The sequence below is a fragment of the Chanodichthys erythropterus genome, chromosome 21, assembly GCF_024489055.1.
Source record: "Chanodichthys erythropterus isolate Z2021 chromosome 21, ASM2448905v1, whole genome shotgun sequence".
In the NCBI taxonomy this organism is placed as follows: domain Eukaryota; kingdom Metazoa; phylum Chordata; class Actinopteri; order Cypriniformes; family Xenocyprididae; genus Chanodichthys; species Chanodichthys erythropterus.
In genome coordinates this window covers 15,933,504-15,956,467 of record NC_090241.1, presented here as the reverse complement: position 1 = coordinate 15,956,467, position 22,964 = coordinate 15,933,504, and the positions used below count along the sequence as shown (strand labels likewise).

General features: G+C 37.8%; 2 protein-coding genes across 3 annotated transcripts in view; one reads left to right on the top strand and one right to left on the bottom strand.

The window, feature by feature from the left end:
* sec16b (SEC16 homolog B, endoplasmic reticulum export factor) overlaps nt 1–22,964 on the top strand; it is a 125,750-nt gene that overhangs the window by 86,871 nt on the left and 15,915 nt on the right. The gene's annotated exons all lie outside the window — the stretch shown is intronic.
* Nucleotides 13,863–16,871, bottom strand: glulb (glutamate-ammonia ligase (glutamine synthase) b). The gene is made up of 7 exons (XM_067373850.1): nt 16,720–16,871; nt 15,967–16,150; nt 15,691–15,852; nt 15,444–15,590; nt 15,196–15,323; nt 14,902–15,101; nt 13,863–14,743 (listed from the first exon to the last, which is right to left on the bottom strand). The coding sequence occupies exons 2-7, from the start codon at nt 16,130–16,132 to the stop codon at nt 14,428–14,430; spliced, it is 1,119 nt and encodes a 372-aa protein (XP_067229951.1). The 5' UTR covers nt 16,133–16,150; nt 16,720–16,871; the 3' UTR covers nt 13,863–14,427.

Genomic DNA, 22,964 nt, shown 5'->3' with positions numbered 1-22,964 from the left:
TGAGGAATACCTGGAATACTGAATGATGACATTAATTTATTGCAAAGATATAGAAAATAAAAACTCAGCTGGGTCATTTTTGACCCATGTTGTGCATCAAAGGGTTAATGAAAAAAAAAAGTGTCATTACACTGTATTCAGAACAAACTAGGCTACAATAATATGTGAGGAACATGTATGCACATGTTTGTGTTTTTTTAAGGAATAACGTTTATGTGTGGTTATTGAAAAAAACAAAAAACTTAAGTCACTGAAATAAGGCCAAAAAAAAAATATATTAACCCTCAGGGGTCTGAGGATTTTCAAGGCCCTGGAGAAGTTTTGACATGGCCTGACATTTGTGCTTTTTTCAGTTATTCATAAACATATTAATGGAAAAAGTGTCATCACACTGTATTCAGCACAAACTAGGCTACCATAATATGTGAGGAATATGTATGTACATGTTTGTGTTTTTGAAGGAATAACGTTTATGCGTGGTTATTGAAAAATCAAAAAACAGTCACTGAAATAAGGCCAAAAAATATTGATTTTTTTTTTTAATACCCAAAATCATTAGGATATGAAATAAAGATCATGTTCAATTAAGATATTTTGTAAATTTTCTGCTGTAAATATATGAAAATTTTTTTGAATGGATATACATTGTTAAGGACTTCATTTGGTCAACTTTAAGGCAATTTTCTCAATATTTCGATTTTCTTTTCTTTTTTTTCTTTCTTTTTTTTGCACCTTTAGATTCCAGATTTTCAAATAGTTGAGTCTCGACCAAATGTCCTATCCTAACAAACCATACATCAATGGAAAGCTTATATATATTCAGCTTTCAGATGATGTATAAATCTTAATTTCAAAAAATTTACCCTTATGACTGGTTTTGTAGTCCAGGGTCACATATAACAAACAAACAAAAAATAAATAAATTAAAAAATAAATTAATTAACAAATAACAATATATATAACAATATAAAATATTATGAAAGCAAAAAGCACTAAACAAGACCAATAACCTTGATTTATTAACCCATTAAACACAGTATACCCCATTTCCCCATGGTATATGTACTTACAAGTCATTTGCCGCTTGGACTTTTAAGTATACAAAAGACTATAGATCTCTTGTAAGATTTGTTTTGTTTGGATGATTCTAGAGACCCTAATGATTACGTAGATATATATATATATGTCAACAAAAAATTCCTAATATTAACATGAAAATTTATTTTCCTTTGGGAGGGTTTGCCTTCGCTATGCTTTCTGGAAGTAGGGGTAGGAAGTTGACAGCCTCATGTCACAGGAAGGAAGTGAATACCTTTTTTTTGTTCTTGAAATCCTTTATTTGGGTGTTTTCTCGCATGTCATTAAGAAATACAACATGGAAAACATCTAGAAAAAAAAAACGTACAAAAGGAAAATGACAACAATACACTGCGGCAACTATAGTTGCCGGTGGGCTAAAATGGGTTAAGTCACTGAAATAAAGCCAAAACAAAATATTAAATCTGTGTTCACCAGATATTGGAGGTTGTAGACTAGAGATTTTGCTTCAAAATGATGTAAAACTTATCCTGCCTACTTGTTCATTTAAATCAATAGAGAGATTTAAATTTTCTAAGACATCTTTGGTCAAGAAACAGAGTATGCGTGGATTCGTGAATCATCATGAATATTTCTGTAATTCACACCTGAGAAGACAAAAGAATCGCATAAAGACCTGTAATGACCTGCTTATTAATGAGCTATTTCAGTCAGGTAGGCTGTGAAAAAAACCACTGTGATCATGTCTCAAGCTCTTCATGGTGTATATCAAACATACAGAAAAAACAGCAATACTGTGAAATATTATTACAATTTAAAATAATGGTATTCTATATACTTTAAAATATAATGTATTTCTGTGATGCAAAGCGTCTGAACATTCATGTTACCTCTATGGCATTTCATAGGCTTTTAGCTTAAAAGCATGCACATTTGGAGAAATATTGATGGATTCTCATATGTTTATGTCAATTTTCTATACAGAGGAGTAATATTTATTTAATATTTATTGTCATCACTATGAACGCTGGATACTGTGTTTTCAATTTATACTTGCAGCCGGAGGGTGCTCTGTGCACCTTTAGTCCACAAATTAATCTAAAGAAGAACAGGACATTCCAGGAACTAACTGCATGTCTTCCAGAAGTCTCTAACCATGGCTTTAAGATACAAATAAACACTTTTCAAGACAATAAATGCACGATTGAGACGATGTATGCATGTATTGCCTCAGAATTTGCGTCTAAATAGCGCTGGCTCTGTGGGCGTGGCCGCATTAGCGGATAATCAGCTGAATCACGGGTGTCTGACGTGTCTCTTTTCATACAGATTAATAAACAATAAACACAGAATTTTTGTTTCCGATTTCACTTACATGATTTAAAACCTGACGTTTCAACATTTCTTTAGACATAAGTCTAATTTTTTTGTGATTAGTATTCACTAAGTTACAGTTCATTTTCTGAGAACTATTAGATTGGACTGGTTTTTGAGGGAGACGTACACAAATAAAAGAAGATATTCAACAGATTAAAATGGTGTATAACTCTTAATTATATGTGCAACATTGACAAAGTATTTTGAGTCTCTTTCACACTGGTAAGAAAAAAACCAAGGTGGTATCGCCGGCGATACCTCAGACTCCAGAGTGTTAAGGAAGGCCTTAGATGGGCCCATAACCTTAACAGACACGTGGCATCAGCTCGTGGTTACATTTATCAGCTGGGCCCCTGGCCAACCAGAAGTGTATACAGATAATTCTATAAGGGATATAAGGGAAATATACACAAACATACGCCAGTATGTTCAAAAAGGCGGCCCATAGGGCCTAGCAACCTCTAAGACATATGGCGTAAGTCTAGTGGCCACGTTTAGGAGGCTGTGTGCTAGAAAACCTGATACAGGGGAGCACAAACCAGCCTAGGGCTGAACCTCAGGAGGAGGCCTCATGGAAGCCTACAACCCATGATCTAAGGGAGGGAGGGAGCTAAGCACTATTACACAGACAACCCTAGCAGGGAAGTACAAAGCTCAACCCAACATGTAGACCATACTGTGGGCACATAATCATGGAGGCCAGAAAGGGGCCTACATCATGATATTAGCTTTATATGGAACATGACTCTCAATAGAAAAGCATTTCGTCATATTAGAAGAACATTCAATGGTGGCCTGTGAGGGCCACCTTGAACACCTGTCTTGCTAGGAGTAGGACATATGACTCAATGACAGTAGTTAAACTATAAAGTGCCCACATGACAATCCACTCAGACTCAAGGAGGCAGATGTAGTTAAAACCAAACCTCAGTAAGGTTTTACCACAAAAACTCACCCCTGAGAGTTCAGCCACTCAGAACAGGGACAAAGCCTCTTAAAGCGAGAGGAGTACATAACTGAACTCCAACATACTACACAGGAGACCCATATTAGGGCCTGCCCTAGTAAACACATGGCATCAGCCAGTCCAAAACCATACAAACCAGCAGGCCATGCATTCAGTGGAAAATCTTTCACACATAACACTGAGAGATCGAATGCATATTACGCCACCATACTCCATGAGAGGCCTGCTTAAGGCCTACTCAACAGAGGTGTGGCGTGGCCGATGGTGGTATGGGTTCTTGGATTCCCATGCATCCTGCCAACAAGTCAGCTAAAAGGAGGCCTTATGGGGCCTACAATCTCAGTAACAAGTGGCGTTCAGCCTGTTTGCAAAATAAAATACAAACTGTGCCAACATGTGAACTAGAAAGGATGCCTGTTGGGGCCTGACACGTGGCTTCAGCTCGTGAAATAAGGGAACCAAGCTACAGGGGACCAGCTCTAACCCAACAATAGCTGTGGGAAGCTAACTGCAACCTGAGCTAGGCTATACATTCCAACAGGCAATGTACCCTAAAATCATGTGACTAAACGGAACCAAACAATGCCAACATGATCTAAGGGAGGCCTAAATGGCCTACTATGTAGCAAAAAGCCTGTGGCAGTGTAAACTATGTGAGCAAACTATGATCAGCTAACAGCACTTGATAGAAATACAGTTGCTAACTAGAAGGAGGCTAATTAACCTACAATTAAAGTTATATGCAATATAGCTGTTAACAAAATCACAAAAAGGGAAAATAGAAACCAGCTTTTCTCAAAAAGTGGTTCTATACTACCCTGAGTACATGCCGTTGAACAGGTGATGCACTCAGTGACACAAATAAACATCAACTGGGGAATATAATAGTCACCAATCTCTCCAATAGAGGCAAACATCAAAGAGCATGCTACTATGAGAACAGGTGCTAACCTGTGGCAGCACAAGTAAGCACACATACAAATGTAGGGCAAAAGTCTAGAACTCAAAGCAAATGTAATTGTGTACAGTTATGCTTTACTACAGTAATGCTTTGACATACATGCTGCTTCCAATGAGGATAAACATTTTCTCCACACATATTCTCAAATCTGTACTAAGCCCTAGAGGACGAAGGCTAAAAGCTAGCACCGTCAACTCAAACTTGATTAAGAAAATCAAGTGGCTCAAAGGAAAAAAAATTTTCCATAGCATGAAAAGTTCTAGAAAGTGGGGCCTAGCATACACCTGCATAACTTATCTGCTCAAAGATAAGGGCCTACCACCTGAGAGAAACAGCATCAGGGAGTCTACAACCTAGCTGTTAACCTCACCAATTGTATCTACATAAATAAGTGAAGCCTGGGCTTCACCTCCAAATCTCATGGATAAGAGAAAGAAAGCGAAGCTCACAAGCAACTGAAGTGACGAGTGTTAACTCAAACTACTCTAGAAAACAGCAAATGAGAAGCTACTCTAAACAACAGGTGGCTAAGAGGTGGCCATATCGTTCTAGCCAGCCTATCAACTTCAGTTTTGCCTCAGCACAAATGGGGCCAGAATCACCAGGCACAGATGCGGACACCTCTTCCCTCGGGAAGACTGCCAAACGAGAACAGAGTGTCCTGATAGGGAGACACACAGTAAACAGACAAACACACAGACGGCGCCCTCAAGCACTGTCTATGCGCACTCCTCTCCAGGCAGAAAACATCCAGAAATGTGTATATCAAGTGTCAAACCCTGGGACACGGATGAACAACACACTCTCTTGAACGTTTGTAAGGCATATTAAAGAATCCCTTACCGGAGTCGATATAGTCGCGATCAGACAGAACAGACCCGAAACACGAAAAAGATACTGTTTCTCCAGGCGCTCCTCATATACTTCCGGGTCACACCATATTACATCATAGGCTGTCGCCGGCCAATAAGGATTGGAGTTGTTGCATAGTTGGCTTTCAGACACCGGGTCACGTGTGACGTTCCCCAATGCGTTATTGAACAGAGTTGAAGTTCCCTTCAAAAGGGAACATCTGTTTAACTTAAAACATGAAAGTAAGGTTAATAATATAACTTAGAGAACAAAATTTTCAGTTTTACTCAAATTAGGGTGATGCAAAAATGAGTACACCCCACTGAAAGTCTCTGGAGCAAAGCTACATTTTAGACTACAAATGTCTAATTTAACAAGAATACAACCACAGGTGAGTCTAATTATTCATTACACAGGTGTCCAGCAGACAGTTGACTCTAAAAGGTTGTTAAAATCCTTTCCCATTTCATGCTGTCAGCAATGGCACCACATGGAAGAGAAATGTCACAAGACCTGAGAAAGAAAATAATTTCTTTACACCAGAAAGGTGAAGGCTACAAGAAGATCAGCAAAGCTTTACTTATCAGTCAGAATACTGTAGCTAAAGTGGTACAAAAATTGAAAAAAAAAATGGAACTGCAACCATCTCACAGAGACGTCCAGGTCGTCCATGGAAGTTAACACCTCGACACTGCAGTTATCTAAATATTGAAAGCCAAACTGGGGTGACTATTTCCCGTGACACAATACAGCGTATACTGCAGAGGAATGGCATGCATGGGTGCCGTCCACGAAAGAAGCCTCTCCTAAAGCCCAGGCACAAAAAAGGCCACCTAGAGTTTGCCAGGGCCCATGCTGACAAAGATGAAGACTACTGGGACTCTATACTCTGGAGTGATGAGACCAAGATAAATGTTTTTGGATCTGATGGCTTCAAAACTGTATGGTGTCGCAAAGGTGAGGAATACAAAGAAAATGCATGGTGCCTACAGTGAAACATGGTGGTGACAGTGTCCTTATGTGGGGCTTCATGAGTGCTGGTGGTGTCGGGGAGCTGCATTTCATTGAAGGCATCATTAATTCACTTCTCTGTACTGAAAGAGAAGATGCTACCATCACTCCATGGTTGGATTTATTCATTTCACGCACATTAAAAATATTTGTAAAAACTTTAGAATACTGATCTTCCATTACTGAATAACTACACAGGAACAAATGAGTAATGCATTATTATTATTATATTATATATTATTAATATATTATTATTATTATTATTATCCATTCAGGGTCACCCCTACTGTGTACTGTCCTTCCATTTGTAACTCGTAGTATCCACTTATTCTGATCATTACTACTGCAAAATCAAGCCTTATTTTATTTAACATTCCTGTTTCATTCAAACTTCACCTTTCACTCCACTGTTTCTTGCTTGTGTTTCTGTTCTTCCATAGACATCAGGAAGCAGTACAGCTGTAAAAACAATACATCACCCTGCTGAACCAACAAACACTGCTGCAAAGAAAACTGCATTTTCTTGCAAAAGAATGTTTTCTTCTTCAACCGATCAACCTTTCATAGTATACAATATACATTTGTTACTGTAACCATTTTTTTTCCCATACCGCTGATGGACTGTCATGACCCTGTCATAAGACCAGACACTTTTTCCTCCAAAGCGCATGCTGATAATTGGCACACAGCTGCAGTGGACTGACGTTAAAGGGTCTGGTGGACATTTTGTCCTGGTTTATTCTCACGGCAAACTGCTTTTTTAGCTGCAAACAGCCTTGTCCTTGGCGTCATATCAGCCTTTTACCCAAATAAACACTGCTGACGATACCGAAAGGTCAGACAACATATTATTTTAATATATTTTATTAGAATTAGTTTTAACTTTCATTAGATTCTCTTCACATCATGAACAGACTCATTTCATAAACATCCTCTGAGCTGTACGCTGTTCATGTGGTGTCTTAACTAGGCTAACAGGTCTCAACAGGTTAAGCATGGTGATTCATTTGTCTGTAAAAGGGCATTCCTAGGATCCAATACAGATCACGTTATCAGCATTTTGGGGCTTATAGACTGTTAATGGATTCTGCTCTTGTATAACCTGACAATTACGGACAGTTAGCACTGATGCGATCATTGGGATCTCTTGCAATGAGAACCTGATATACGATGAGTAACTGATGATTATTTCTGAATAATTTGCTCATTTTTAATTTGGTTGTTCAACCAAGCAGACGACCAGATCTTTGTTAGTGGGGGAATGTATGTTTGACCCAGATTTGTTACATAACTACCAACACCCCACCCCCGTCCTCCACCTTAGCTGCACAAAACACACATTGTCTTGGCTCTATGGCTGCCATAGCAACTGAGCACATTCTGTCCTGCTCACGCTTTGCGTTTTAACCAAATCAACTTATAAAATCTTATTTTATTTAATTGTTTTGGCAGAGTTTTACTTCTTTCTCAGTGTTTACAATCTCTTGAAACTCTAGTTCCAACCCTGTCCTCCAAGGATTGGCTGCTTTTTTTTTTTCTTTCTTTTTTTTTTTTTTTTTGGTGTGCTCAAGAAAATGGCCTTCGTGGTTGAAGGGTGACGAGTGTAATTGCATTTCCGCCACATGGCTCTCACTGATGCTGCATGTGATTTGCACATGATGTCAATCAGCCATGCAGGCCAGTGTCTCTTTTTGTTCATGTTTGTCTGCTTTCATGCATGTGCACGAGAGAGGTTTTGGAAAGGGAACGCAATATTTAATTATCATTGCACGGCAGCTTACAACCACCAACTACCCATTAGTGAAGTCACTTTAACACAGAGAAGATGCAATAATATTTAAGATCCTGCAGGGTAGAAGATGCATTCAAATGGGTCAGCACTCCTGTCACTTGCTGAGAGCAGAATTCTAATAAGCCCAATCAGTGCTGATACTCATTCAGAACATGAAGCACACTGAACACTGATTGGTGAGATTGTTCTAATCCAGGCCTGAGGCCCATGTTTGCTCTGCTGCTCATGTTGAACATCCACACTCACAGAGCCATGATATAATATCAACAATAGACCGATATTAACAACAGTCTGGCCTGCTGCAGTTACAAGTGAGTATTACCGAACACACACTGATTATACTTTATTGTCGATAGATATATTAGTGTCTTCTAAATATATTTCTGTGTTTTCTCTGTGGTTTTGAAAGTTCATTCCTGTAAGTTGTTATAATGGTTCCTGACATTAAATAATCAAACTTTACATCAAAATTCAGTTATAAAATGCAAAATGATACATAAAATAGGTATTGGTACAAGTACACAGTAAAAAAACAACAAATCATTGTTTTGATCAACATATTATTACATTTGCTATTACATATAACATATAATTACATATAGTTGCAAAAAATGGACATCTTCAGCCTCTATTAAAATATTATTAAACATTTATTAAAGATTGTGTATGCATATTGTGTAGTAGTGCTTGATGTCAGTTGTATTATTTGTGATAATGCAATAAAACGTCAAATTAAGTGGACATAAATTTAGGCCAGGTTGTCATACTAAGAGATTATGCACAAAAACAAGAGAGAACCAACGAGATATTAATAACTGATTGTATTGTAGTTAGTGTATGCTTTTTCTTGTGAGCTTTTTGTTTTTCTGTCCTTTTTTTTTTTTTGCATAGTAAAATAAAACTTGTAGCTGTAGTTTGCTAGTTTTTGCTAAATAATTTTGTCAGATAAATACAGTAAATACCTTAATAAAGTTTAGTGTTTTGTTCTTCCCTCATATTAAAATATTTCAAAAATCAATTTAAAATATTTTCTTTATATTGTACGGTACACAAACACGACTGTTCGGTCGCGGTTCAGAATGGGTTTGGTACAGCAGGGGGAGAAAACTAAAAATGAAATTGCTTTTTTAAATTTAATTAAATTGTGTCCGACTCCCACGCCAGGAGTTTTATTATACTGTAGTAATGTGTAAGAAAGGGCTCCATACATTTATTACATTGGTTACATTGGTGCCGTGACCCGGATGGGAGTTTAGGGGGGTGAGTGTAACAGAGGCCAGCTATTAGATGCTGTGCAAGTAAACCTCACTCCTCTGATTTCAATAGATGCTCTAGCAACTGACGCTAGAGGTTGCAGCCTTAACCTCCTTGATAGAGCGTCCGACTCTGCACAGAGGTCTGCACAGAGCGGGGCGAGTAGGACCTGGGTAGAGGGGTTACACATATACAAAATGCTCCTCTCTAAAGCTTCCATGTCTCTAGCAAACTAACATGATGTAGACATTAAATGCCTGAGGTAAATGTAGTGCTATGTGAGAAATTATTCTCAAGCTGTTTTATTGATATTTTTCCGCAGTTGAAGCACTGGTTGAGTGATTACATTTAAACATCAGTTCACTTGAAGGAGTGAATAAAAATGAGTGAATTTGGACAGTCGTTGTTAAGGTGCAATGTGGGATACAATGAGTACACTCTACTATGGTTTCAGACACCACTTCAAATGGCTGTCCTGTCAAATTTCTTCTTTTTAATGGTAGCAAACTGTGTTGCATTACTGCGCACACCCCCTTCTATTGGAGTGTAGACCGCCTGTGACTGACTGGATTCATTGTCAGAGAATCAGAATCAGAATGATCTTTATTGCCAGGTACGTTTACACATACTAGGAATTTGTTGTACTGACAGAAGCTTCACAGTGCAATAGAGTGACAGTAACAAGACAAGACAGATAATAAAACGAACAATATACAATATACAAAGTGCAAAATAGCAAAGACACAATATACAAATTAAAATAAATTAAAAGCAATTTACTATGTACAGATATGTTAGGTGTAAATTAGAAATTTAAATGAGTATCTGTGCTAAAAAATAAATTAATGTATAATAGTGTGTGTGTGTGTGTGTGTGTTTGTTCCTCGTTTATTATCAAGTGTTCATGAGATGGATTGCCTGAGGGAAGAAACTGTTCCTGTGTCTGGCTTTTCTGGTGCTCAGGGCTCTGTAGAGTCGACCAGATGAACAGATCGACCAGTTCAAAGAGGGACTGTGCTGGATGTGAGGGGTCCAGAATGATTTTGCCAGCCCTTTTGCGCACTCTGGATAAGTACAGATCTTGGAGAGTGGGGAGGGTTGTACCAGTGATTCGCTCAGCAGTTCGGACAATCCGATGTAGTCTTCTGAGGTCAGAATTGGTAGCTGAGCTGAACCATACGGTGATTGAAGTGCATAGGACGGATTCAATGATGGCAGAGTAGAACTGTTCCAGCAGTTCCTATAGCAGGTTGAACTTCCTCAGTTGGCGGAGGAAGTACAGCCTCCGTTGGGCCTTTTTCCCAATGGAGTCAATGTAAATGTCCCACTTCAGGTCCTGAGATATGGTGTTGCCGAATGACTCCACTGTTTTTACAGTGCTGTTCATGATGGTGAGCGGGGGGAGAGCAGGGGTGTTTCTTCTGAAGTCCAGGATCATTTCCACTGTTTTGAGCGTGTTCAGTTCCAGGTTATTGTGACTGCACCAGACAGCCAGCTCTCTAACCTACTGTCTGTAAGCAGACTCGTCTCCATTCTGGATGAGGCCGATGACTTTGGTGTCGTCCGCAAACTTCAGGAACTTGACAGAGGGGTCTTTAGAGGTGCAGTCGTTGTTGTAGAGCAGTGGGGAGAGGACACAACCCTGAGGGGTGCCAGTGCTGATGGTGCTGGTGTTGGATGAGAATTTTCCCAGCCTCACTAGCTGCTGCCTGTCTGTCAGGAAGCTGGTGATCCACTGACAGACAGAGGTGGGCACTGAGAGCTGAGTTAGTTTGGCAAGGAGGAGGTTTGGGATGATGGTGTTAAAAGCCGAGCTGAAGTCCACAAACAGGATCCTTACATAAGTCCCTGATTTATCCAGATGCTGTAGGATGAAGTGCAGACCCATGTTTACTGCATCATCCACAGACCTGTTTGCTCGGTAAGCAAACTGCAGGGGATCCAGTATTGTGTGACTGCATGCACGGAACCGTGACATCCTTACCATGATGAATGTGTACTGTTACACCCCTATTACATATAAAATTTACAACATATAATACACATGACAACTTAATTAAAATTAAACCCCAATTAAAAGGTTACAATTTGTCTTGACCTGACATTTATGGAAAACATTTCATTGGGAGGCCATCTTGGGAATGCACTTTGGCCTGTCCTACAAGTCCAGCCCCTATTTAATTGAATGGGGATACACTGAAATTTCAAAACAACAGCAACTGCAGTGATGCTATCATCAAATAACAAGAATCATCGTAAAGAATATGCAGTGACTTTGCCGAATGCCAATTGTCTGTTTTATCCTTTACTGGAGCTGCCATATTGTCACTCCAATTTCTCCAAATAATTGTAATTCAAGTGGCCTTTCTATATAGTCTCTGGTTTTAGTTAAAATATACAATTATATAGTTGACCCTTGCTTGATATTATCTGACCAATGCAAAGCAACCAACCAGACTTTTGTGTTTTTACATACTTGTACAGGTCTGCTCATGAATATCTAGTTAACAGACTGCTAATCAACACAACTCGGAATGTATTTTAAATATTTGAAGCAACTAACCTGGCACTCAGGTAAATTCAGTGGTTCTTTACACAAATGTGCATTATGTAAACTCTGTACATTTTAAATATAATTTTGTTTCTCTGCAGCCTCTAGTCCCGTTCCGTTGCTGTCAGGCAATCTTTTTGGAACTTACAACTGCTTTCCAGTTTCGTGTGCATCTGATGTTCAGTGAATGGATTGTGGGCGGTCTATGGCATCTGTCATTGTTTATGAAAATAAAATTGTGACGTTAAAGTTGTGCAACTATAATTCAAGGCAAAAGAAGCTGATTATATATTTATGTGTATCATTTCCCATCTATGAGAAAATTTAGAGAGTGAAATCCATTACTGATTTTTGATGTGGCTGTTTTAATTCTGTTTGAACATTGTCTTCCCAGAATGTTGCCATGTTTGTGTGAAGGAACTTTATTTGGTTAGAACTTGAGTGGTGTGCAGCTGTGTACATTCACAAATGTTGCCCTTGTTATTGGAACAGTTGGTTTGGGTCATTAGTCGCTTTTATTTTTAACTTTTATATTTTGTTTGTTTAATGACACAACAGCATTACATTTTTTTTCTTGCAAATTTGAAGTGTACAGTGAACTCAGTTGGAAGGGTTATGGCCAGCTTATTAAAACATGACCTAAAACACATGTGGTTTGGGATGCAAAACATGTGTTTTTGATTGCAGAGTGGTAAACCAACACACTATAGAGCCAGCGTATTCCTGTCTAACCCTCTGGTGCTGCTCACACGGTGGTCAAACATACCTTTATTATTTCAGTGAAATGAATGTACTATATATTAGTTCAATAATGTTTTTATTTAGTTTTTTGAATTTTTAGGGGATTTTATGGTACTAAATTATATTTATGGATAAGTTATGATCCGTTTATTACCTGTTAATCACTTTCTGAGCATAGACCTGAAAACACATTTTCCAACATAAACTGTCGTAAATCTTGAATGCTTTGGAGCACAGACTTAAGTTTGGTCTCTTTTTAAAGAAGACAGAATATTGTCACAATATTGTTGAATGAAAAAAGTAAAAAAACAAAAAACAAAGTGTGAGTGCCAAGTTTTTGCACCATTCTGATGAAGTAAAAAATCTGAAAAAAAAAATGGATTTCTTTTTTTGGTCAAAAATGACCGAACAGCACCAGATATAGATACAGTATATCCTCACATGGTAAAAGATTTAGCATATTACTTAATGCGATTGTTTTCAGACTTCAAAATTCAGAAAAGTTGTGATGACTTTCACTGTGAACAAAACATGTAAGAATCAAACTTTTGTTGGTCACAGAGCTTATTTTCTGCAATAATCCAAAAGTTAATGGAAAAAATACTATTGGGTTGTCAAGGAAATAAGGTTCGGATTTCTGTTCAAGCATACAAGCATACAGACAACGATGAATGGCAACTCTTTTGCATACCAAACAACATGCTTTCAGCTTCTCAAAATTGATATTTTGAGGAATTAGGTAAGAGGTGTGAAAACATGCAAAAACAGCTGCAGGTTCATAAAAACTTCCCTTAACATTTCCAAGCCTAAATGTCCTTGTTAACTTCTGAGAATTGTTGACATGGCTGTTCAAGTGTCAAAATATGGAATCTTTTAATCCTATAATTGCGTTTCTGGGAATCAAGAGTCTTGGCAGGGTTCACAAAGAGAAAAGAAACTGCATACTGCCTTTATTGACTAAACTTAAGTAAAATAGGGATTAATATGGAGGTGGAACAATTCAAAATTGTGTTCCAGCAGTCAAATAAAAATATTCATCAGTTTGTTTGTCAGTGCAATCCATGTTGCTCCAGTTCAATTTTTGTTAGTACACACAGTCTGGCTCCCTTGCACTTCAACCATTTTCAAATAAATAGCAGTTACACAATACATACGCTAATACTGTTTGGTCCAAATCCACACTAATGTGTCTGTGGTTAAGATAAAATGTGAAAATATCTTGAGCTTATTTTTTTCTAATAAAATACTTAAGTAAAACCCCTTTGTGATTTAAGCTTTTGCTTTTCTTGAAAAAAAAAAAAAAAAAAAAAAACTATAGAGAAATCACATCTTAGTAAAATTCTTGTTTTAATGTAAAGAAGTTAAGTTTTCTGAACCATGGTATGGAAAAAAAAAAAAAAAAAGGCAACAGAGTCATCAGTACAAACAATGCATTTTGGTCCCTGTGAGTGCCATAATTCATAAACTGGTGAAAAATAATTCTAAAATTGGCTACAATAAGAATTAAAATATGTACAGTTAATTTATAAAAACCATGTTAAATTGTATAACATACTTAAAATGTGTCAATACACAAGAACAGTTTTAGTCATAAAGGCCAGTAGTAGTAGTAGTTATGATCTTGGGTGCAAACTTTTCTCTCCATCAATCTAGGATCCCTGCCAGAATTTGGTATCATTACACCCACAAATCTGTTATAAATAGAAACTGGCAGCGAGAAAGCTAAAATTGTAGGATAAACTGACCCAATGTGCGTTTCTACAACCAATAAATGGGCAAGCGATCATCTAGTGTCATCCCTCATTTCAGATGGACTAATGAAAAACAAAAAAAAGCCATCAGTAAGAGATTTCATTACTTAAATGACATTTTAGTCCACCATTTCACTTGTATGTCATTGGCTCTTCACCCTCTTCACTGAGCAGACATGTGCGTATAAGAGCTTCGGTGACTGCGTATGGATCGCAGTTGGCTGAGGGACGGCGGTCTTCAAAGTAGCCCTTCATTTCTTGGCCTACAGATCGGGGAATTCGGATGCTAGCACCACGGTTAGCCACTCCAGCAGAGAACTCGTTGATGTTGGAGGTCTCATGATGGCCAGTTAGTCGCCTGGCATTGTCCAGCCCTCCTTTAGGATCGTAGGCACGGATATGGTACTGGTGTCTCTTGGCCAGCCTCTCAATTGCCTCCTCAATATGTCTAAAATGAAGAAAAAAAAAAAAATAAAAATTGTTAAACGTAACCAAAAACACTCAGATGTCAGCTGTAAAATGTGTGTGTGTGTGTGTGTGTGGTTGGGGGGGGGGGGGGGGGGGGGGGTTGGGGGGGATGTACAAGGCTTCCTTTCACACACTTACTTCAAACCTCCTTCCTCACGCATCTCCTTGGTACTGAAGTTGGTGTGGCAGCCAGCTCCATTCCAGTTCCCTGGAATGGGCTTTGGGTCAAAAGAGGCCACAACACCGAAGTCTTCACAAACTCTGTGCAAGAGGAAGCGAGCTATCCACAAATGGTCTCCCATATCAATGCCCTCACAAGGGCCAACTTGGAATTCCCACTGAAGAGCAACAAGACAACTTAATTTCTATATTTGATTGAAATTGAAAACTTGTTTCCTAAAAGTATAAACATGCTGCTCATTGTCCATTTACCTGTGCAGGCATGACTTCAGCATTAGTTCCACAGATTTTTACTCCAGCATACAAACAGGCTCTATAATGGGCTTCTACAACATCTCGTCCATAGGCCTTATCAGCTCCCACACCACAGTAGTATGGACCTAATCAAACAAAATAAATCCAATTAATTTCCTTAAACCAACAGGAGTCTTATTGCCTTTAAAAATAAAATAAAGATGAGACAAGAATATAAGTAAAAAACATCCATAGGTGACATCTACCTTGAGGTCCAGGGAAGCCATTGGAAGGCCAACCAAATGGATGACCATCCGTGCCGAGAATAGTGTACTCCTGTTCCATTCCAAACCAAGGATGCCGGTTCTGCACCATATCCATGATCTTTTTACACATCTGACGAAGGTTGGTTTCTAAGGAGCAACACAAGAAACATTAATGCAACCTTCAAATGTGATATCAACCAGTATAACTAATTATCTGATATCAGTTATGGTATTAAAATCTACTCACCTGCAGGTTTGCGGTTGTATTTGAGAACGTCACACAGAACCAGTTTGTTGGGGTCCTTTCTGAAAGGGTCTCTGAACATGGCTTGGGGTATCAAGTACATGTCACTGTTGGACCCCTCAGACTGATATGTGCTAGACCCATCAAAATTCCATTCAGGAAGCTCTACATAGGCACAAAAGAATACAAATACTCATACTTTTTCCAACACTAATATTGTTTGAGCAAACTATTTTGTTTTATTTAAAGACGCATAATAGTCTGAATTACAATAACTACCTTCTATAGTCTTAGGTTCTGAATCTAGAGTCCTGGTCTTGCACCTCAATCCCTCTCCGGTTCCATCAATCCAGATGTACATAGCCTGAACGTTGTCTCCCTGAGGGAGGTCCATGTACTGCTGTTTCACAGCTTTGCTCATCTTGGAACTGGCTGAAGTGGCCATGGTGGTGCTATATCAAACCTATTAGGAGACAACGCTGTAAATACACAACTCCTATCGTTCAAATGAAAGGGGGGGAAATAATATATGGACAGAGCTCGCATGGAAATCCCAATTACTTGAAACAACGTGGCCGGTTGAGCCACCCACGTCATTATGCAATAACCGAGTCAGACAATGGAGTATCGAAAGCGAGCGTCTTATTATCAGTTTACTTAAGTTAATGGCCATAATGTTTATGAATTCAACGAAACCAACGTCGTTACCACAGAACCACCATACTAATGTTCAGCGAAAGAAATGAATCAGTAGCACAAACAATATTCAACTAACGTTAGGCCATTTAAATGCTGGACATAATACAACTGATGCAACATATTCCGATGATGGCACTGAAGCAACTCAAACATTCAAAGCGGTTCTGGATAACACATAATTAAATCTTAAAAATCCACAATTTTAACTTAAACACGAAATCACCCGTTTACACTCTTCCTATTTAAAAACATGCCATTTAAACATCGTTTAACAAGAATATTCACTGCTACTATAAAAACGTTTTGATTATTCGCGAAGATACATAACGTTACCTATCAACGAGTAGAAATAGTCACTATAAGAGTGCCTGTATTTCCAGAGGGTTTTAGAAAATATTCCTGTCTGTTTGTCTTTCATCCTCTTAACAAACAGCTTTTGGTTTGGCCGAACTTTTAAAGTAGGATTCAGGTCCTCCTGCTGTTGATTGGATGGAGTAAAACGTGATTTGACCATGGCTAGTTGTCGTCATATTAAAGGGGCATTTCATTGGACGGCATTGAAAATGGGCTGGTCATATCCAAGCCTTTCATGATGAGTCTTTGTTAGACAAAAGAACATCATGTTCCGTTGATGTAAATAATTTTACATCATCTTTTAATAACAGAACATATACGTCTGTCTACTGACCAAGATTATGTTGCTCTATAGATGCTGCCAGTAAAAAAATGATTGCCAATTGCACGAAAAACAGGCTAAAACAAGCACGGGTCCTTCACGCACTCTAGTGGTGTTGTGGAAACTGCAAGACGGGCACAGCTGAAAGTTTTGTACGAAAAATAAAGTAGATTTACCTACTAAAAAACACTAACCATTAAAAACACACAATCACATACTGCATCAAGATCAAAATTCAGATAGGTCCTCCATAGGTCCTCCCAGAGCCTGTTGTAGTAATCTTTTAGTCTTGCATCTGAATGCAATTGGAAGAAGAGAGTCATTCCAAAAAGAGTCCCTCTGACCTTTTTCAGTGTAATTTATCTATTTGGTCACCAAAATATATAATTTAAAAGCTTTTTGTATTAATTGAAATGTCTCCTTTAATAATGTTGAAAAACATGATATACATTTTATCTTTATATTAGATTTTTTTTTTCTTTTTTTTTTTTCAGTTGACACCATCTATTTTGTCCCTCAAGGCCTTCTATGAAAGTGTACTGGGATATGAATAATAAAATGAGAAAAAAAAGTCCATACATTTTGCCATTCCCATAAATACCCATCTGTGCCTTTTTGCTGGTTGTTGTTGTTTTGTTTTTTTTTTTCTATTTTTTATTTGTTAAAATCACATTATTTAGTTCCGTACCTCAGTAACCCCTCAACCCCATTACACAAACCATTCTCCCCCTATAAAAATAATGAACTGATACTTATGTGACATCATTAATAGGAAATTACATCATAGAAGTCTTCTGAACAACACTGTGAGCAGATACAGGCAAGTTGCCACCTAACTATGACTCAACCCTGTTACATCAATTGAAGATAGAAAACTATTACTTGTGAAAATGATCTTTTTTTATTTCAACATTATTCATGATTTCTTAATATCCATGCCATGTGCTCTCCATTTATTCACTATAGAGCAGTGGCCAATTTGGGCAAAAATTCACAACCCCTTCATACTCAACCCCGTCACACCTACATTTTTACTATTATTTTTATACGTTTGTGAAAAAGTAATTTAAAGTTAGTTGAATTCTCTCTGAAATGTTCAGAGCAATCATAAGAATACTGATTTTAGCTCAAATTCTGAAGTTAACACTAGAACTACCAAGGCAGTCATTTTGACCGTTTTAAAGATTTGCAATGTAATAACTTTGTTGAAATAAAACCCATATAACTACAGTTCCATGACTTTTCTTAAATTAATGTAAATTTTATTTTAACATTGTTATTTTATTAAAATTTCAAAACACAAAAGAGTTCTGAGTATTTCTACCTTGAATGGCCATAGCGGTCAATTTGACCGCACATATTGCAGGCGTTGTATCTCCTCAACGCTTTTTTCCGCCGTTAAAGATGTGCTTAGCTGTTGCCTAGCAACCTTTCTCTGGCAGTTTTGTATGCTTTTGATAAGCTAAAACTTAGCTTTACCGTCAAAATGGCAACAAGAAAGAAAATGACTGTCACTGAGGTTTTATCCTTGCTTGAGAACATTGATGATGCAGAGTCTGATGGAGGAGCAGAGAGCGATGTCTCTTGACAGTTCGTCTGACACTGATTCTGAGGTTCTGAGTCCTAATATAACAGAACTATTTATTCATTCTAGATTTCATTAGAGGCTGCATAAAATTGTTTCCGATTCGTGTGGTCCAAACATTTCCGATAATGCTAAAGCATTGTAAACTCCAAAAGTCAAAATGTATTGAATAAAGACAGATGTAATCATTTCCAAAATTCACAATATGTTTTTATCTAACGAAATATTCTGCTTCATTTTATATTTGTTGACATTTTGACTTTCAAAAACAACATTTTAACTGCGGTGAAAAACTTTGATCTCCAGCTTGCCGGATGCAAATTGCAGAAAGCAAATTGCGGCATGCACTTTTGTGGGAGGTCTAGTAGCTCTTACACAATAATATCACGAACATATTATATTATGTATGCTTAAATTACCCCACATTTTTCATTAAACATGACCATAGAAGCTTTGAAGTAAATATAACATGAAAAAAATGACATTCACTGCTGTCTGGTATGAACAGTCAAAATGACCGCTATTGGCAGTTCTAGTAGTTATGGAATTCCGGTAGTGCTAGTGTTAAGCCTTTGATCAAAAATGATGAGGTTGCTGTTACGGAAAGTGCCTATTTCAGGTTTTAGTATAGCAAAAGTGTGAGATTTTATGTAACTTATATTTGCAATTACTGAATTAGTGTGAGGGACATCTGATTAATAGGAAAATGTTGATTTTATCACAAATACTTTTTATAATAATATTCAGAAAGCTCCCAGTGTCCATAACTTAAAATAATGACCAAATAATAGGGATTTGATGCCTGAGATATGTTTTTCTGGAAGATAAATATGTCATTAATGTTGTGGGGTGTTCAGAAAACTATTACATTTTGTTAAAAAATCAAAAAAATTCCAAATTGTACCGGTTTCGTGCAATGATTCAGATATAGTTATAGACTATATAATAGTGTAAATGATGTAAAACTTTTCTAAATTGTATGACTCTTTGTTAAATGTGTGTAAAATAGAGCATATTATGAAGCTTAAAGACATGGAAGGGCCCGTTGGGAAAAAAAATAAGTTGTTTGTTTTTGAGAATTGAAAGCATCAAAATTCTGAGAGTTTTGATTGAAAATACTCAGGACTCTTGAGCTTTCATTTGTTTGTTGTAATGTTTTATTTTATAGTAATCATTTATTTTGGGGTAGAATACAATTCAAATTGAGTGAAAATTCAGTTACAGGGGTAATACTGGACCGGAGTTGTCAAGTGTGGTAGGATAGAGCAGCTCTCCAGTTAATGAATGCAGTGATTTGAGTAACGTGGTCTGATCTTTTAGCTTACTGAATGTAAGGTGTACAAATTTTTGTTTATTAAAAGATTTTACACATAATTATTAAAATATGATAGGCTCAGTGGGTAGCCCTGTTGCCATGGAGCAAATAGCTCCCTGGTTTAAGACTAGGCTGAGCCATGAGGCCTTTCTTTGTGGAGTTTGCCCTGTGTTGGCATGAGTTTCCTTCTGGTGCATTGATTTCCCCTATAATCCAAAAACATGCTGCATATGTGAATTAGAAACTCTAAATTGTCCGTATATGTGTGAATGAGAGAGTGAATCTGTGTGCCTGTGTGTGAGTCTTGTGATGGACTGGCCATCCATCCTCCATCATCCCTGTGACCATTGACAATAGAGATTGATGGATGGATGGATGGATGAACAAACATTAAAATATGTTATCATCACTTACATGTGCTGAATACTCATGTTAGTAGTCTAATAAATAGTGTATTTGGAGCAGGTCTCACTATTATAAGAACAAAAAAAAAAATGTTATAGCTCATGCCAATTTCTGCTTTGATAAAATGAGTCATGAGGCATTGTCTGTAAGTAACCAGATATTTAGCCATCAATGATTATGAAAACACATTTCACAACAAGTTCACACGTAATCCTTTAAAAAGTTGCACATATAAAGATAAACATTTTTGCTTTGCTGTTTCTAGGAGAGGCTCAAGTGTGACTCAACTTTAGCTCTAAATACACCCTCTGGACTACTACTACTACTACTACTACTTATTATTATTATTAAGCAACTAAGTCATTTGGTTAGTTGATATTAAATATAAAGGTGGGGTTGACATGGCGGAATGATGTCTTGTTTTGACAATGTGTTTTACACTGACGACATGAACGAAAAGTCAAACAATTGAGTGATATGTCCACAAGGTGTCGCTCTACGCTTTATTTATATCATGCTTTCTAGTGAAACCAAGGCAACACATGAGATCCAGCTTTTAAGGTGAAGCCTGCACATAGAGAAATATCTGAACTATTTGTCTTAGAAACATTTACATAAGTGTTTATCGTTATAATGGACGTCTGTTTTTATTCAGCTAAAGAGTTTGACTAACTTATTGCATTGAGTGACTTACTGAATACCAAAATACAAACATATTTACAAGGCCTAACTATAATTATATATAATAACTGCAGGACCGGAGAGTCATACGTCACAGCAATGTGAGGACAGCAGCGCCAGACCAGCAATTCTCACACCGGTGTTGGGCTTATAGCATCATATAGCCTAGTGGTGTGTTTGGGTGGGGCATTTGTTAAGGTAGAGCTTATAGTTGTAGTGAAGAGTAGGGTTAGTGGTTGGGGCGGGATACGCGATCATTATCGACACCCAAACTTCGGGTCTGAGGCTGCTTGCCTGGCGCTGCTGTCCTCAGACTGCTGTGGCGTGTGGTTCTGCGGGTCTGCGATTAGTTGCGCGCTCTCTCGCTTTCTCTCTCTCGTTCAGTGCACGAAGAGTGTAAGTCACTGTCCAGTGACGTAGAGCTGGATGACTCACTGCCCATCAGAAAAAAATGAGACATCGTCTCCTCTGACCCAATCCTCTAACCTCACTAACACATAACGTAAGTGTCTCCTCCAGTCACACCAAACCCTCAACATAACCTCATCACGCCATTTCTGAAACGATTCTTGCGTAAATACCGAAACAAGAGGAATATAGGCCTAATGTGAATTTTAAACCCTGTTTTCTTACAATTCATAAAGACCACCCAGTTGTTTCAAAATCTAATAAGCTAACTTTTGCATCTTTTTTTAGATTTAATAACCTTCCAAAGATGTTGAAAAAGCCACAGAGTGGAATAAAAAAGGGAGTGAATCACCTAATGGCATTACAATCCCTGTCACCCAGGCAGAAGTGTGAGGAATATGTTTCTGTAATTAATGCACAGAGACTAATGAGCTAGGAGGTTAGACAGGCCAGTTTTCTGATTCTCCTCTGTGGGATAATTACCCAGTTGGGCTTGAATATGATATTGCTGTGGTTACACTGAACTCTGTCAATGCATTGTGGTGGTCGCACTTACTGGAACAAACGAAGCATTCAAGTGCAGTTAACCAAAGCCGCACTGTCATGGTAACAATCTGAACTGAAAAATTAGAGGTGTTAGACATATTGCAAGAGGTGGGAGTTGCTGTGGTATGTCGTTTGCTCTTCAGGGCGAGGATGGCCATTCTTTTGGCAAGTCTTTGTTTTTTGGTTCTTCAGTTGAACACTTTTCTAGGAAAATAATTGTGTATAGCTATACAAATTTGTATTTGCCAGCTTTTGAATATACTCACAGTCCTTCATGACTTGTAACATCAGTTTCCTATTATTTAAATGTTAATAAATCATGCGTTCACACCCTTTAATTTCCTGTGATCAGTGAAACCTGCGGGTGAGTCATCAGACTCTGCAATGCACCACAATAACCTATACTGGGGGAGGGTGGAGACTGACAGAAGCTTCCCATGAGAGCTTTGGTTCAACCAGAGACACAAACTAAGATCAGACCCATATGGTGCTGACTGAATAGTGGACATTTCTGATGTGTTTTTGTTTGTTCGCTTGTTTGTTTTGCGGTTGTACACAACACATACTGAATGAGCAGACTCTCATGAAAATGCCCACAGCAGCATGATGACGTGAAATCAAAGAGGAGTTTATGTCAGTGTGTTCTAGCTCTTACATGTGAATACTACTGGGAAATCAGAACATCACTGCAACCAGTTGCTTCACATGATAATACAAGATAGTCTCTTTTTTCCATGATACCATTTTCCTTGGGAATATTATCAGAGGACTTACTAAGTCACATATTGACTCATTTTTTTTTTTTTTAAATATATTTTTCTTGTAAAAATATAAATTATCAAGATCTCTAAAACAGACCTCTAAAATGTGTCTTAAGACACATTTTTGGTGATTATCAAAATTGCTTTTTTTCCCCTTTGGCAAATCTTAAAAAAGCACACAAGACTATATATATATATATA